Source organism: Vipera ursinii, assembly GCF_947247035.1.
Source record: "Vipera ursinii genome assembly, chromosome: 2".
NCBI classification, from domain to species: Eukaryota; Metazoa; Chordata; class Lepidosauria; order Squamata; family Viperidae; genus Vipera; species Vipera ursinii.
The window spans coordinates 122,868,527-122,885,437 of NC_139513.1; the positions used below are offsets into that span (position 1 = coordinate 122,868,527).

Below are 16,911 nucleotides of genomic sequence, written 5' to 3' on the forward strand. Positions count from 1 at the left end.
GGTTGAAAAGCCCTGGCCTACAGCACAGACCTCCAGCCATGCTCTTGTTCCTCAGAAGACAGAAATATACAAAACGTTATGTTTCCAGTCATCTGATGTTGCATCAGTAGTGTAACCTTGCTGCTCTCCCAAAATCCCAGAATTAAGGTTTCAGGAATTACATAGAAGTATCTAAGAACAAAAATACAAGCAGTCCAGAAATAAATTTTATAAATCATAATAATTATCTCTAGGGAGTTAGCCCACACTGAAAAAGGTGACTAGAGCTAAAGCAGACAAATGAATTGCAGATTTAAGAATAATTACTCCATTATTGAGAAAATTATTTACAATTCTTATTTTTATAATACTATAATAATATTCACAGTCTCATGTTATCAGTGATATTTAACAGTAGTTTTACTTATACATAATAATGCAGAACATAAAATATTCTAACTACATATTATTGTAAATAAACTTTTGATAAGCTAAATTGGAAGAATAAAGCTATACTTAGAGGTAATAAATATAATGGTGGATTCATATATAATGCTTAGCCATAACTTGGTTTGTTACTTTTTACCTCAATGTGATTTGCTAACCCACTTATTATGAGTGATATGCTGTGTGCAAGCTAGATCATTATAGGTTAAGAAATCACAGTTTTTGAAAAATCTTGCTTTCGACGCTATTCATCACTATTGCAAATCTTGATTTGCTGTTCACATAGTATTATGTGTGAACAGAATCAATATTACATAGTCCAATTTAATTAATAAAGTTATTTAGTATAAACTGTAACAAAACTACAGTCTCCATAACATAATAAAACAATTATGATTCTCACTAATGAGTCTCATTAGAAAAAGTTATAACAAATGTGGTGAACATATAATTGCTTTTTCCCCAACACAGCCTTATTGAAAGCTTTTTGAATAATATGGCTTTTCATTATCCATTAATATTTTTTTTAAAAAAATAATTTCACATCGAGAGGAATAATTCATTTTAAGGGAAACTCTTTCATAATCTAATAGTGCTTTGCAAAATAAAAGGAATGTTAATATACCTTACATTTTAACATCATACAAAAATCAGTGAGGCAAGTAACCACCTGGCACAACATTTTCGTGTTTCTTGAGAAAGTCATAGACACTTTTTACGAACAGCAGAATAGACACTGTCCACACCATGGCTTACTGTAAAGATGATTACCATTTGATAGTCAAGAGCCACATAACATTTTGGGGGCCAAATTAGCCAAGCTGACATCACACACATACATGTGACATGGGATATTTCAGTTTAAATAAGCTGTGACATACCTATTATATACTTACTCATCTTTCTCATGTGCTGACCACTTCTATATGGGAAGTTTTCAGTTGTCATGGTCAGAGAAGTCTCTGAGGGATGCAAGAAAGGAATTTAAGGGCCACACATGGTTCACCCTAATTTAGTGTCTTTTGGGAACCTAGCCAGTAATCCTGTAGGGAACTTCCATATAAACACTACCAAATAAAATGCTGCTCCTATTTATGTAAACCTCTTCTTCCCTGATTTACAGATTCCTAAAAAATTCTATTATCATGAAAGATTTTTTCCCCTAACAGTAGTTGCTAACCATTATCTCACAGCGGAGAAAATTATTTTTGTCCTGTGCCACGTATTATTAATTCCAAGGCTCATAATGCAAAAATCTTGCAAAGATAAAGCTTATTATGAGCTTCCATGGCTTGTATTACTGGAATAAAAGCATCTCATATGAACATCCAATTAATAATATATACCATCCCCAAGTATCACTCAAAGTAGACAAATTTTCAAGTTTGTTTATGTTCATAATCCAATTTTTCCAGCCATAACTTTATCTAATTTTTTTCTGAATTTGTTTGCAATGAAGGTAGCATAAAATTTGCATTTTTAAAAGTTTCACATGCATTTTTGTAAACATCTTAATGTACAAAATATTTAGAAATAATTATCTTTAATATAGTGGTTTTAGCTGCAAACCTTTTCCTAATATATGGATTTTTGCACAGATCTCTCTTACTTTCTCTCTCTTGAGTTGTAAAGTGGTTCACAAAATTTGGAAAAATTACGTATAGATGTATAATTTTCCTGTAATCTGGATGTAAATTCAGGAATTGGATAAAAATTTGCTTTCCGCTAATTGGTAGAAAGAGAATATCTGCTTTAGAAAGGAAACAAAGTCTTCAAGTTGCATTATTCCAAAGAATTTCTAAAGTCCTATTTTTATGCTTAATATCTAACAGAATTAATATGATTAATTTATACACACTCACAAAAGCTATCTTGAAGATTTTAATCTGAGTAGCCAGGTAAGCAGTAGTAATGAGGTTGCAGTAATGTGAGGGGCAGGATTGGAGAAAAAGAAGGATGCATCCTGACCTTCTAGTATAGGCCTCCTGAGGTGGGCATTTTCCAGAAGGGTTGGCACAGACTGAAGAAAGCCAACTGAGGCACCATGTAAAGGATAGCCCATAATATGTCCAGTTTATAAGCTCTGGTGAGTCATAGAACAGAAAGAATCTCTGGCTGTTTCCATGGGGTGTAATTGTGTTCCAGAGTTTGCACAATGCTTCCTTCTAAGGAAGTGCCTTAGCCATTGGGGGGGTCTTGCTTTGCCTTGCCATAATGGTGATAAATGCTGGAAGTGGGATGAAGGGTTTGCCTCCTGTCCTCTCAGGTGATTTAATGACCTTTCATTCTTCTAGATCTAATGCTGGATGATGTAATAATGGACAGCTCAGCCAGTGCAGTGCCAGGTACTGGGATGTCCTTGCCGTCTTTGTCTCACGTGACTTTTCATGCTGTGTGACTTAACGGCTGACCATGGGTTCTTTGAGTCATCTCACTAGACTGTGTGTAGTGGAAGGTCTTTCTTTGCTCACTCTCTACTCTGCATGCTTTGTTTTGATTTAAACATCTGCAGGCTTGGCCGATCACTGACACAATTAATTTGGGATATTTGTATGTTGTCTTGGTTTTTGGATAATTTTATTTCTCATCATGAACATTGTCCTCCTTTGCTGCTTTCAGAAAGAGATTTTTGGATGATGTCTGGGTCATCTACTTTAGAGTTATTCTATATGCACCACTCAGCCTTGTAATGTTCTGCCTTTAAACAGCTTGGCCCTTTATACAATTATGGATCCAACAGGCTCTGCCTCTCCTCAATAATTATTCTTTCTAACTTACAGTTTCCATGCTTTTCCTCCAGGTTCTCTGCATGTTCTCTGAGTCCTTCGGGAAAGGGCGGTATATAAATGTAATAAAATAAATAAAAATAAAAATAAAATAAATAAATGTTCCTCTTTTTTTCTGCTGGACCTTGGAGAGAAGCAGAGAGAGAAAAAGAGAAAGAAACACAGTTCTCATTCTCCCCTTCTTGCCAAAATTTAAGGAAATTTAAATAATTCCTTCTCCAAGTTTCCTAAAGAATCTAGAAGAAAATTCCATTGACCATAAGAAAGGCACCAGGCTAACCAATGGAGACTGGTTTTATGCATTTCTGAACCCAGTGTTCTTCCACATTAGAAGGCAGTTTATATTTGCTTAAATTCTTCTAGCATAGCAACAATAGAATAAACCCAGCATGGAAAGAGTGAATGTGCTCACTTTACTTCTAATTGCATCAGGCCTAACTGCCTTTTTCTGTAGGTATCTTGGGTATACCTTATATTCAGATTAGTTTAGGGTGAATTTGATTTACATTCTGGTCATCAGTCCTTTTCATTATCTCTGAGGCTCCAGGTATTTGTACATGGAACATGCGTAAGGCATGGGAAGAAAGACTCTGCGGAAGTTAGATGGTATTACCAAAGCCACATGTTTCAGAGTTATAATAAAAAGCTGCATTCTCTTATTTCATAATATATCATCTTATAGAGCAGGCATGTCAAAATCACAAGATCATGTGACATCGCGTGACATATCATGACTTTTTCCCCATTGCTGGCAATGGGGTGGGCACAGTTTCAGCATGACACATCCAGCCTGCGGGCCTGGAGTTTGACATGCCTGTTTTAGAGGAAGGATCTGTAGACTGTTTGCTAATTTCTCAGTTCCAGTCCATGTACTGAAATAAAGATGGGTGGTTGGACTCAAGTCTAGATGTCTAAGCAGGAATACTAACTGGGGTGACCATACTAATGAGGTAAATTTCTTCTCTCTGGCAATGGAGGGAGGGAGCAACTGGAGCCCTGTCCTTCTGGCCACAGCTGCATCCTACCCAATACATTTGAAGAAGGAATTCAGACAGGAAGAGTGTAAACTGATTCTATTGGATAGTGGTGGAAGGAGGTTGCAATTTCCACATTTTAGAAAGTAAGTTCTCTTAAATTTCCCTGGGCACCAACTCCTAAACTGGGTGAGTTCTTAAAATTAAAGCCCATCCTATAACCATGACAAAACAGCTAGCTTTGTAATATAGTTTGAAATTTAGAACAGCAAGAATGCCTCTATCTTTTGAATCTTGTAATTTTTTTAAATTTAACATTGTTTTTTTTTTCTACTCTATATAAATTTGCTAACAATTTTTTGCCATTTTTGTTACTTTTTTCTAAAATCAGAATTTGGTGCCCATGGAAAGATACAAGTTCATTTTATTTTATCTTATTTTTCTTAAGATGATTTTAGAAGTGCCTGATGTGCCATGTTCATCTGAAATGCAGCTCTGAAAGAACACCTAGGATTACATTTAAAAAAAACAATGAAAAAGAATAAGCCAGAAAATATTTATCCATATATTATGACTTAATTAAAATTGACCCAGCTTGTTTTACTGAATCCTAAATCTCCTTAACATTGCTGTTTCCTACATTTCATTTCAGTGTGTTTGTATATCTATATTCTCCATATGGGCTGGGAGGCTAAACCTGGGTCTCCTTTTGGACAGATATTAGGAGAACATCTCTTAGATGTGCAATTTCAGTGTGGTTAAATACTCATTGTACATATTTGAGTGTTTCATTATGTTTTGAATGTGTTGGGTTCAAAAAGGGCCATTCATCACGGCAGGCTCAGAAATAATCTCGTAATTCTTGGCTTTTGTATATATTATTTTCAAAGCGGTACTTGGTGTTTCTTCGTTGCTGTCTGAGACTCGTATTAGTGCTATCATATGTAATCTGCAGTGCTTGTTAGTGTGAAAAGACAGTATCTAAACGTGTGAGTTGCAAGGAAACAAGGAATGCTACATCACCTTGTGCAAACTTTCCTTATTCAAATGAGTAATTTGTACGTGAAAATGCAGGTTGTCTATTCTTGCTTTTGCATTTTACAAGCTGAACCATGTGGGAAAATATGTTCTATATTTGCATAATCTCTTTCTGTTGATTGCTGGTTTGGAGTGGATATTTCATTTTTTGGAAGATGCTGCCTCTTATAACTAAAAATCTCAATGGGAATAATTTAATCATTTTCCACATTGCTTTTTTTAATGTCATTCACTAAAAAGACTAATAAAGCTACTTCTTTAAATGTCAACATTCCTTCCATGCACATCACCTTCAACTTAATATTCCCTGGACAGTTTGTAAATCCAGCTGCTTAGTGATATTGCTTGCCTGTGACCTCTCCTCCATTCTATGAAAGCTTGAGGCAGCATTCAACTCCCTGCCTGTGAAACATTAAGCAACCAGCCACTTCATGTGCCATTCAAAATGATACATAAATGCCAATGCTATTAGACTGCTGGTTACAGCTGCCACACCAGATCTCTTCACAGCATCATTCTAGAAAATCTATAGGGAAGAAAAGAAGAAGAGTAAGTTTTCCTGGCTTCAGGTTATATGATGAATAAAAGACTGCCTTCCCACTGATGCTATGTGTGAGTTGGATGGCCATATAAATTTGTTTAATTCATAAATATTCTAGTCACAATGTGGCTAAGGCAGTAGTAGCACACACACACGTGTGTGTGTGTGTGTGTGTGTGTGTGTGTGTGTGTGTGTAAATTTTTTAGATTGCTAACAAAGAATTAAAGGGAGACTGATATGCATTTCAAACTTATTTGTTTTCATCAGTCAGCCATACCCATACTGATGAAAACAAATAAGTTTGAAATGCATATCAGTCTCCCTTTAATTCTTTGTTAGCAATTTAAAAAATTTACACAAATATGAGCTGTCACTGTTGTGACTACTGCCTGTCGATGGCCTTTGGTTAGGCTGAAACAGGAAATAAAGATTTGTCCCATGTTTGGGGCCTAGCAAGGTAATCTAAATAGTTAACAAGCATTTAACATATATTATATATATATATATATATATATATATATATATATATATATATATATATATATATATATATATATATATATATATATATATGATAATATGATCACATTTTAAAATTTCTCTCTGGTGTGAACATTAAGTAAAAAATAATAAACATCAAGAGAGAGATGGGAATTGACAAGTAGTTCTCCACATGATTTGAGAGGGTAAATTACCTACTACGATCATGAATAGATATCTGAAAACCAACTACAGGTTACAGGGCAGATACTTTGCTATTTATAGAAAAAGCAACTTTGTTCTCATTCTACTTTTTGACGGAATCAGGATGAGTTTAAATCAATGCATGTCCACTCCGTTTCCTCTGGGCCATAATACAGCAGCTTGATTTAAAACCTGTTTTGATCATCTGTCAATATCTTGTGCTTACTGTGGGCTTTTTGGTGGATATCTCCCAGTTGATGCATGTTCTTACTCAATCATTTTATCTTCTTTCCTCCCTTTTCTCTCCTTTACCTACACACATATAAACAGTCACAGACCCCACTGGTTTCTCAGTGACAGGATGCTATCTCAATTTTTCTAGAATCTTCCAGACTAATTGCAGCATCCTGTCATCTTAAATCCCAATGTATTGTAGCAGTATTTGTGGTATTGTGTTATTTGGTGTGACTCATCCTTTGAACAGGTGTCTGTATTTCCCAAGATATATATGTACAGGTACAAACAATGTTGTTTCGAAAGGAGGGCATGGATTTAAGGTATATATAAAAAATGTCTAAATACCAATATTTACAAACAGTCATAAATCTGGCTTCTTTATATCTCCTAAAAAGAAATAATATTGGTATTTGAAAATAAGGTTCCTGCCCTCTTAAAATCAGGAGCTGTTACTTTAAAACCCACAAGAAGCATGGTGTCACTATGTGTGGTTCTTTGCAAAGTAAAAGATATAATTTCTACTAATATGCATGACTGCAATGCCAAGCATGACAAAGCTAGTGGTTAGCAAGATTTAGAAGCAGGGCTTATTAAATACCATATTAATAACTTTATTGGCAGATGCAGAGCCATTAATAAAATACGACATTACAAATTTATCACAATAATTTTAACTGTAATTTTTTAAAAAAACTGGGGATAGTGAATGCCCTTGAATCACAGGATAGGATATTAGTTGGAAATACATGGTGAAGACAGACTAAACAATGTGCAGGAGGCGAAAGGAGCTGTTGGAATATGCAGATTTTTTTGTCATTTAAAAGTTCATTTTTTCCCCCTCCAAATCGGGAGAATTGATACCCAAATCTTCCTTGGATATCAAAGGAAAAATCCAAAGCTGGCGGGACCAGTCTCAATCGCCAGTGTCTAAGCCATGACTGATATACTTCCCTCTATTGTTCAGAACTGTTTTGCAACTGTTTCTAAGCATTTTCCTTTTTTAAAAAAATGGATAAATAAGTGAATCGAAAAACAGATAAAAAGACACATGGCATTTTGGGAACAAAAGGAGGAAGAAAACAAAATAAGGTGAACTTTTCACCTGAGGAGGTATATGGAGAGGCAAGGCTGATAGCGATCTGGGATTCACCTATATATACATATATATGTTGTTTAATCTGTGAAGCTGAATTCACACACTGCAGGTGAATAACCTCCCTGTGCTTTTATTTAAATACAAGGTCTGTCTTCACCCACAGCATAAGAAATGGGAAATGAGCAACCCTGCTTATAAGATTATGCTACCACATGCTTTGTTGCTATGCAGGTAATATTTGCAATCTAAGTATAAATCCCTGCTATATATTAACAGCCTCTTTTGTTATTGTTTGGAATTAATCTGCCAGTCATAGCTGAACCCTTGGATGCCAGTGCAATTATTCATAAATAAATTGTCCCAAATAAAAGACAGAAATTGTAACATTTTTTCGCTGCCTGAATGTGAATTATGGATAAGCATTGAACAATAAGAGATCAGCAAATTAGAATAGGGCTTCTCTTTGAAAGTATAACTTGGTTCATAGCCAGGGCTCCAGTTCAAAACTTAATTTTATTCAGACATTTTAGTTAATTTCCTCTTCAGAGTTTTGCATAATGCCATTGAGATATCTCTGTTTTTATGGATATTTATGCAGAATGTTACAGTTCTGATGAAAGTTGTGATTCTGCCAGCTACCAACCTGTCTAAATTTTTTGCTGTTCTTTTTAGAAATGAATTGAGCATTCAGATTCATCTTGTATGTCTCAATTTCCATATTATAACATGACATTCAGGATCAGACAGCATATAGACTAGCAGCAAGTTCTCTCTTTGAAAAACTGGTGCAAATATTTAGGATAATTTGAAGAAAACTCACAATACAACACTTTCCTTTTTCTTGTCAGTTCCAAAAAGTAGAGTCTCAAGAAGATATTTTTTTTTCTCTTCGACAAGCAAGAGATATGCAGTGTCAATCCTGCCTACAAAAATAATCCTATTCTCAGCACCTTCCATATCTAGACAATCATTTTACTCAGGAAAAACAGATTTGTGCTATCATTCCTAACATAATGTGTTGACTCCTGACAACTTCACAGGTATCATGCACATTTGATTCTTTCTTATCAAATCAGATGGAAAGATAACACAAATGTTTATTTATGTGGAGGGATCTTTATATGTGGAGCTGTTATTTACTTGAGGTTTGCAGACAGAAACAAGAATGTCCTTCTGCCATGCAAAAGGACTTCTGAGTCCCTAAGATGGAATTAGAACATCAACCTTTCAGTACCTAGGAGACAAGCTAGATCAGACAGGTCAAACACAAGGCCCGGGGGCCGGATCCGGCCCGCAAAGCGGTTTCATGCGGCCTGCGAAGCCATCCTGGAAACAGGGAGGAAACGGCCCCCACTTCCTTGGCCCTGGCTCAGAGACCCTCCTCCTGCCAGAGACCCTCAGATCTGTCCCACGTCTACCCAGGCCCCCATAGGCACCCTTGATGTGAACGATGTAGAGCTGGCCATGCCCACCCAGTAGGCCATATGCACTCTAGCCACGCCCACCCAATAGGCCATGCCCACCCAGGCCACACCCACCAGGCCCCCTGAGGGCAACCGCAATGCTGATGCGGCCCTCAATGAAATTGAGTTTGACACCCCTGTGCTAGATGATCTCTACATGCAAAACTGATGGCTCCTAAATGTAGCTTTTCTTTATAATCACAAATAGCCACACTTCCCCCACCCCAAATGAATTCTTATATTTGCTCAGTGTTGCTAAATACCATACCATTCAATTCCTTTGGCTCAGTCATGTTCATAACCAGTTGATCATTTAATTGCAGGCATAATGTTATCTCTGACATCTTCAAGACAGTGCCTTTCATTTAAGGTTGCATTATAATGCCTCTTCGAAAATTGCCCTGAATTACAGACTTGACATTTCCTCATTAGAGATTAGATGTATAATGAGTTTATCTGCTGGAACATTCAGGGTCTAAAGAGAGAGTGTCATCCCTGATGCAGCCAAACCTCAGGGATTCACAGGAATGGCTGCATTTTAGCAGTCACACTTAAATGGAAGATCATTTAGTTCTGAGCATTCAGAAAACATTTTTTTCACAAACTGTTTTCCTGAAATCGAGAACAAGATGTTTCCACTTTTTTCTCTCTACTCCTTTAGCATGTATTTTGAAATGCTCTTGGGGTGTTTATTTTTGTTTGTTTGTTTGTTTAGATGTCTTACAATCGTGTATCTCCTTTTAAGTTTTTGTATTTTACTGTAAAATGCTACTCTCACACAGTATCCTTTTATCTGTTCACTGTCTTAAGTGCCCTAAGTTCTTGGATAAACTGTAGAGCACAAGCTTGACATATACAAGGTTCCAGGTTATCTGGACATTGTAAAACAAAAGGTGTATGTCGCAGACATGTAAGCATTCCACCACAGCATTTCTACCCTAAATATGTCATGAATGATCTCTACATGTAAGACTACTATTGTCAAAAGGCTTTGTATATTGTTTCCAAGTTGCCCCAAACTTTGATTTTTCCCCCCCAAATTTTTATGTTTTTCAATATCTCATGCTAATGCTTCAAGCTGCTGTTATTATGTATAATAAAATTGGTCACATACTACTAAGTCTGGTAGTTTTTTTCCCCTTCTACAGCAATAACAAGAAAATGTAATATATTTAAACAATAATCTTTTTACTAAGATTATTTTGAAACCTGAAATGATGTTATGCTTCACTCACCTTATATCTAGTTACAGAAGCCCGGCTGTTGTGCATGTTTTATTGGAATTGCTAGAACAGGTATATGAATGTACTGTCTTGCTGTGCATTAATTACAGTAGTTTGTAAACACATTTGCCCTACCCCACTTCTGTGGGGGGGGGGGAATCTTACTTAAATGGATCTGAAAGCCAGTGCTGAACCTGGCCTTGAGAAAAAGGGATTGTTTTCTGAACTGCTCTTTCACTTTTTCCTTTTCAGAAGCACAGTGTAAACCGTATTACTCTGATTATTCTCGCTTCCGACTTCTGATTCACCAAATGTGCACCACCCATTATCTGGATTTATTCATCACAGGTGTGATTGGGCTCAATGTCATCACCATGGCCATGGAGCATTACCACCAGCCCAAGGTAGGATAGAAGAGTATTGGTCAATGGTGGATATTAGCATCATTGCTAGAAAGAATTAGAACTGCATTTCTGTTAATTATAATAGAATAATTGGTAGTGGCATGTTGCTTTCTTCACTTGGATGGCACTGAGGATCAGAGACTCAGTTCCTTTAGTTCTGATTGTTACGTACACACACATACACACACACACACACACACACACACACACACACTTATTTAAATGTTGGATTTTAGCCAAATATGATTGACTTGAATACTTTAAGATACTCTTTCGCAAACCCTACATTTCTCCCTCTCTCTCTCTCTCTCTCTCTCTCTCTCTCACGCACACACACACACACACACACACAGACACACAGACACACAATCATATCTGCACTTTTGACACTTTGATATTTTTCCAAGAGTTATGCAGTATTTGCAGATGACATCAATTCACAGCCAAATCCATGAAGATCAGGTAAGCTGCATTCCTATGGCGTCAGGGAAACATGTAGGAAACATGGTTTCCCTGGATTGGGGACATGCAATATGCATTGTATATTACAAACTAAATGCAAGAATGAGTTACAGAAGCTACAAGGTTGCTTTCCACTGAAGGGCTTTTATTATGTATAAAATAATCCTAAAAGTTGAACATTCTGTGTAATTTCTTTCAGTCCCAAAGCTTTTTGGTACTAACAGCCTTCTTTCTAATAACTGTTCAGATTTTCAGATATCTAAATAATCTGTTACAAAAAAATGCATGAATGAATATGCTGAAAAATTAAATAAAGATTAACTCAGGTAATAAGCCTTCTTGGGTTTACATCTTAAACCTCCTTGGTGGATAAAACTCAGTGGGAAATTCTAAAGGTCTCCTTTTTTTAAGCTTACGGAAGTTGGAAAGTGCCATTTAGGCCAATGAGTCCACTATGTTTCTCTGAACGGAATCCTGATTAAACACCCAACCAGATGGCTGCCACAGCTCCAGTGACTGGGGCGGGGCCGGTGTCTGTATAACTGGCTCCTCTGCTGAATCACAGAATTTGTTCCTTTGATGTTAATTGCTGCTAAGATACTGTAGAAGCAGTCAAGATTCTGAACACCGGTTGTGCCAAAGCTAGTGTTTCCCAAGGAAGGGCTAAATTTGGTGACTTTTTAACATTCAGGATGCTTTCTCCTCTCAAGACACTCAGCAAGTAAAGCCAGTTTTCTGCTTTTAACCACATGATAATTAGTAGCTTTAGCACTGTACAGTATATCTGAATGCTGTATGTTTATTCTGCCTGTGTCATTATGGGGACATACATACAGAAGGATGCATGCAATTCTTTTGAAGCTTTTTTAAAATTTATTTATTTTTATTTTTATTACATTTATATCCCGCCCTTCTCCGAAGACTCAGGGCGGCTTACAAGCTTAGCAGTAGCCTTCATTCTATGTATATGCCTGCTTGTTAGGGCTTTCACACACACCCCAAGCAGCATTATTACAAAGTCAGCTTATTGCCCCCAACCATCTGGGTCCTCATTTTACCTACCTCGGAAGGATGGAAGGCTGAGTCAACCTTGAGCCTGGTGGGATGCGAACCTGCACTAATTGCAGGCAGCTGCTGTTACTTAAGGAGGCATTAGCCCACTGCTCCACCAAGGCTCATTTGTGCTCATTGTGAAGTTTAAGGCAAAAGATGTGTCAATCTACTTAGTTCTGTGGGTGTTTTAGTGTTCTCTAAGCTTACTTTTCTTCTTAGAGATGACTCATTATCAGACTAGGTAACATGTTATAGAAATGCCTGCAAGGAGGAAAAAAATGGGCAAATACCATCAAGAACCAGCCAAACTCCCAAATACAGTATATTCTCCACTACTGCAGCTATCTATTTTCGTCTGATGATGACTAACACTGCCAATTTTATATCCTCTTGCATTTAATTTATGGCTGTTTACATGTGAAAAGCATTTCCAATTTTAGAATATAGAAAATGGCCACAATAAGCCTCAACTTCTTCTCTTCTCAATTCAGACTATCAGAATTAGTCTGATAATGAATCCTTCACCGAAAAACTAGAAGAAGCCAGTTTTTCTGAGATTTTGACCTTTCCACCAGACACACCTCAATTCAAAATCCACTATAAATGTAATGCATCCAACCATATAAATACATCGTGGGGATTAAATGGACTTCTTGTTGTTAGTTGCGAAGTCGTGTCCAACCCATCGCGACCCCATGGTCAATGTTCCTCCAGGCCTTCCTGTCCTCTACCATCTTCTGGAGTCCATTTAGGCTCACTCCTACTGCTTCAGTGACTCCATCCAGCCACCTCATTCTCTGTCCCCTTCTTCTCTTGCCCTCAACCTTTCCCAGCATTAGGCTCTTCTCCAGTGAGTCCTTCCTTCTCATTAGGTGACCAAATTATTTGAGTTTCAACTTCAGGATCTGGCCTTCTAAAGAGCAGTCAGGGTTGATCTCTTCTAGGATTGACCAGTTTGATCACCTTGCAGTCCAAGGGACTCACAGGAGTCTTCTCTAGCACCATAGTTCAAAGGCTTGAATTCTTTGGCGCTCGGCCTTTCTTATGGTCCAGCTTTCACTGCCATACATTGCAACTGGGAAGACGATAGCCTCGACTATACGCACTTTTGTTGGCAGGGTGATGTCTCTGCTTTTTAGTGTGCTGTCTAGATTTGCCATGGCTTTCCTCCCCAGGAGCAAGCGTCTTTTAATTTCTTGGCTGCAGTCCCCATCTGCGGTGATCTTGGAGCCCAGGAAAATAAAATCTGTCACTACCTCCATTTCTTCCCCATCAATTTGCCAGGAACTGAGAGGGCCGGATGCCGTGATCTTGGTTTTCTTAATGTTTAGTTTCAACCCAACTTTTGCACTCTCCTTCTTCACTCACAACAAGAGGCTCTTTAGTTCCTCTTCACTTTCTGCCATTAGAGTGGTATCATCTGCATATCTTAGGTTGTTGATATTTCTTCCGGCAATCTTAATTCCAACTTTTGATTCATCTAGCCCTGCCTTTCTCATGATGTGCTCTGCATATACATTAAACAGGCAGGGTGACAATATACAGCCTTGCCAGACTCCTTTCCCAATTTTGAACCAATCAGTGGTTCCGTGTCCAGTTCTCACTGTTGCTTCTTGACCCGTATATAGGTTTCTCAAGAGACAAATAAGATGGTCTCTTTAAGAACTTGCCACAGTTTGTTGTGATCCACACAATTTAGCATAGTCCATAAAGCAGAAGTAGATGTTTTTCTGGAACTCCCTAGCTTTCTCCATGATCCAGCATATCTTGGCAATTTGATCTCTAGTTCCTCTGCCTCTTCAAAATCCTGCCTGTACTTCTGGTAATTCTTGATCCACATACTGCTGGAATCTAGCTTGTAGGATTTTAAGCATAACTTTACTAGCATGTGAAATGAGTGCAATGGTGCGATAGTTTGAACATTCTTTGGCACTGCCTTTATTTGGAATTGGAATGTAAACCAATCTTTTCCAATCCTGTGGCCACTGTTGAGTTTTCCACATTTGCTGGCAAATTGAGTGTAGCACTTTTACTGCATCGTCTTTTAAGATTTTGAATAGCTCAGCTGGAATACTCTCTCCTCTACTAGCTTTGTTGCTCAGCTTTCCTAAGGCCCATTTCACTTCACATTCTAGGATATCTGGCTCGAGGTCAGTGACCACCTCATTGTGGTTATCAGGGACGTTAAGCTCGTTCTTGTATAGTTCTTCTGTGAAGAACTTCAGCAGAAAACTGGCTTTACTTGCTGAGTGTCTTGAGAGGAAAAAGCATTATGAAATGTTCCCTTCATCTCTCCAATTTTCTTGAAGAGATCTCTAGTCCTCCTTATTCTATTGTTTTCTTCTATTTCTTTGCACTGTTCATTTAAGAAGGCATTCTTATCTCTTCTAGTTATTCTCTGGAATTCTGCATTCCGTTGGGTGTATCTTTCTTTTTCTTCCTTGCCTTTCGCTTCTCTCCTGTCCTCAGCTATTTGCAAAGCTTCCTCAGACAGCCATTTTGCTTTCTTGCATTTCTTTTTCTTTGTGATGGTTTTAGTTGCTACTTCTTGTACAATGTTGCGAACCTCCGTCCATAGTTCTTCAGGCACTCTATCAGATCTACAGTAATTCCTTAAATCTATTTGTCACCTCTACTGTATATTCGTCAGGGATATGATTTAGTTCATACCTGAGTGGCCTAGTGCTTTTCCCTACTTTCTTCAGTTTAAGCCTAAATTTTGCAACGAGAAGCTCATGATCTGAGCCACAGTTAAATGGAATAAGATGTGTAAATATAAAATACTTGTAACACTCATGATACCACTTGACACTTTTGCACCAACACATTTCCCTCACCCAGTCCCACACCATTCCCTCAGATCTCAGGTCACAAGAACCTCCACCATAATTGTTAGCAATGCCAGGCAGCCCCACCCACTTCCAACTGGCAGAGAAATTGCTAGAAGTGGCTTGCCTTTACATTGCCACACTTGTGATGCAGCAAAAACAAAACAAAAACCCACCATATTATGTCTGACAGTCCATCCTGAAACTTAGTATATGAGGACACTAGGACAGCTTGCCAGCCAGTGGGATGAAAGAATGGGAAAAAGGAAGGTTGGGAGGTTGGGGGGAGTTTGGGGAAAACAATCCTTTCCCTAAGGAGCTCATCCTCTCAAATTTCAGAACTGTTCTGCCATTTTAAAATTTGGGAAATCCAGCCAGAAGTAAACTTAGTTTGGCTTTGAAGCAGAAATGCTAATGAGATATCACAGGAGCCCTGGAACCATGGATGTGGATGTGTGTACACCCGCACACACATACATATACAGTAGTACACACTGTAGATCTCCTCTTCTTGGAGGCAGAAATGGAGACTAAGTAAGAAAGGATAGAACCAACAGAGCGTAGAAGCTTAAATGCTGGAGTACGACTATACTATGCTAAGAGAATAGGCCATTTTGCCCTAAGGGGTTTTTTTAGTAGTGGTGGTGGTGGTAGCAATTAATAATATCCAAGGCCAACCATGGTTGGACTAATTCAAGCAAAGTATAAATGTTGATTTTACTGTCCTTATATTCAGAATCCTGTCCTTATATTCAGAATCCTGAAATCTTTAAACTCACCTAACTCCATGACTACACAAAATAACAGCCCAACCTGTTCTTGTAACCTCAACAATTTAATTTTCAGCAGGACCAGAAACTAAGGGCCTGTCTTTCTTTCCTGCTGTGATGATTCAGCTTTTTGGCTGAGCAGCTACTCCCTGCTCCATTAGCAGACGCACTCTTCCATTTAAAATTGTGCGTTCAAATTATAAGAACAACTGCTTCCAAATCACTTACTTATGACAGTTAGATGGAAATGGCTGCCAATTTGTGTACCAGAGTTATTTTTATTTCCTACCGCTTTGAGAAGGAACAAATGCCATAGGTAAACAAAGATGAAGTAGAGATGGAAACTCAAAAGTACTTAAAAGTCTAATATGATGAGAAAATATGGGAGTGTATAACCTCGGTGGCTGCTTCATCTTGAACAAGTGGCTGGTTGCTTATACTATGATCCCGTAAATTTCACGCTAAAGTAGATTGTTAATTATGTCTTAACAGTGACTAGCTTTGTATGATTATGAAACACAGAAGGATGCAATCATTGGGTTTTTTTACCCAAATGTTTAGCTAATTCTGTCAGCCAGTGTCACCATCTAGAAATAATAATAGTCTCATGCCGATACAATGAGCCAAATAGGTTTGATGTAAATTGAACTGAATGTGCAGTACATTTGGTCACTAAATACTACATAACTTCCATTGAAACATGCAACCACAGCTTCACAAATCTCAGTGGCAGATTTGTAATGGCATCTTCATTTGGAAACACTCTGAGTTCCTGTGAACTTTGTGATCCAACAAGTAGCAGTAGAAACTTCCTTGCACAGATGATTCCTGAGCTGGAGCAAAGAATCCAATGATAAACTGCTTCTGTTGTCTGTTGGCAGGATCAGACTGGTTGTTTTGCAAATTAGACCAATATAATAATAATA

General features: G+C 37.7%; 1 protein-coding gene across 1 annotated transcript in view; it reads left to right on the forward strand.

Annotated features, from left to right (window-relative positions):
- The window catches only part of CACNA1G (calcium voltage-gated channel subunit alpha1 G), a gene marked incomplete at its 5' end in the record, with an annotated part of 425,627 nt that overhangs the window by 367,148 nt on the left and 41,568 nt on the right, over positions 1-16,911 (forward strand). The window contains 2 exons of the mRNA XM_083353918.1: positions 2,721-2,771; positions 10,721-10,872. Of these exons, the coding sequence (XP_083210044.1) occupies positions 2,721-2,771; positions 10,721-10,872 (203 nt within the window). The remainder of the gene's footprint in view (positions 1-2,720; positions 2,772-10,720; positions 10,873-16,911) is intronic.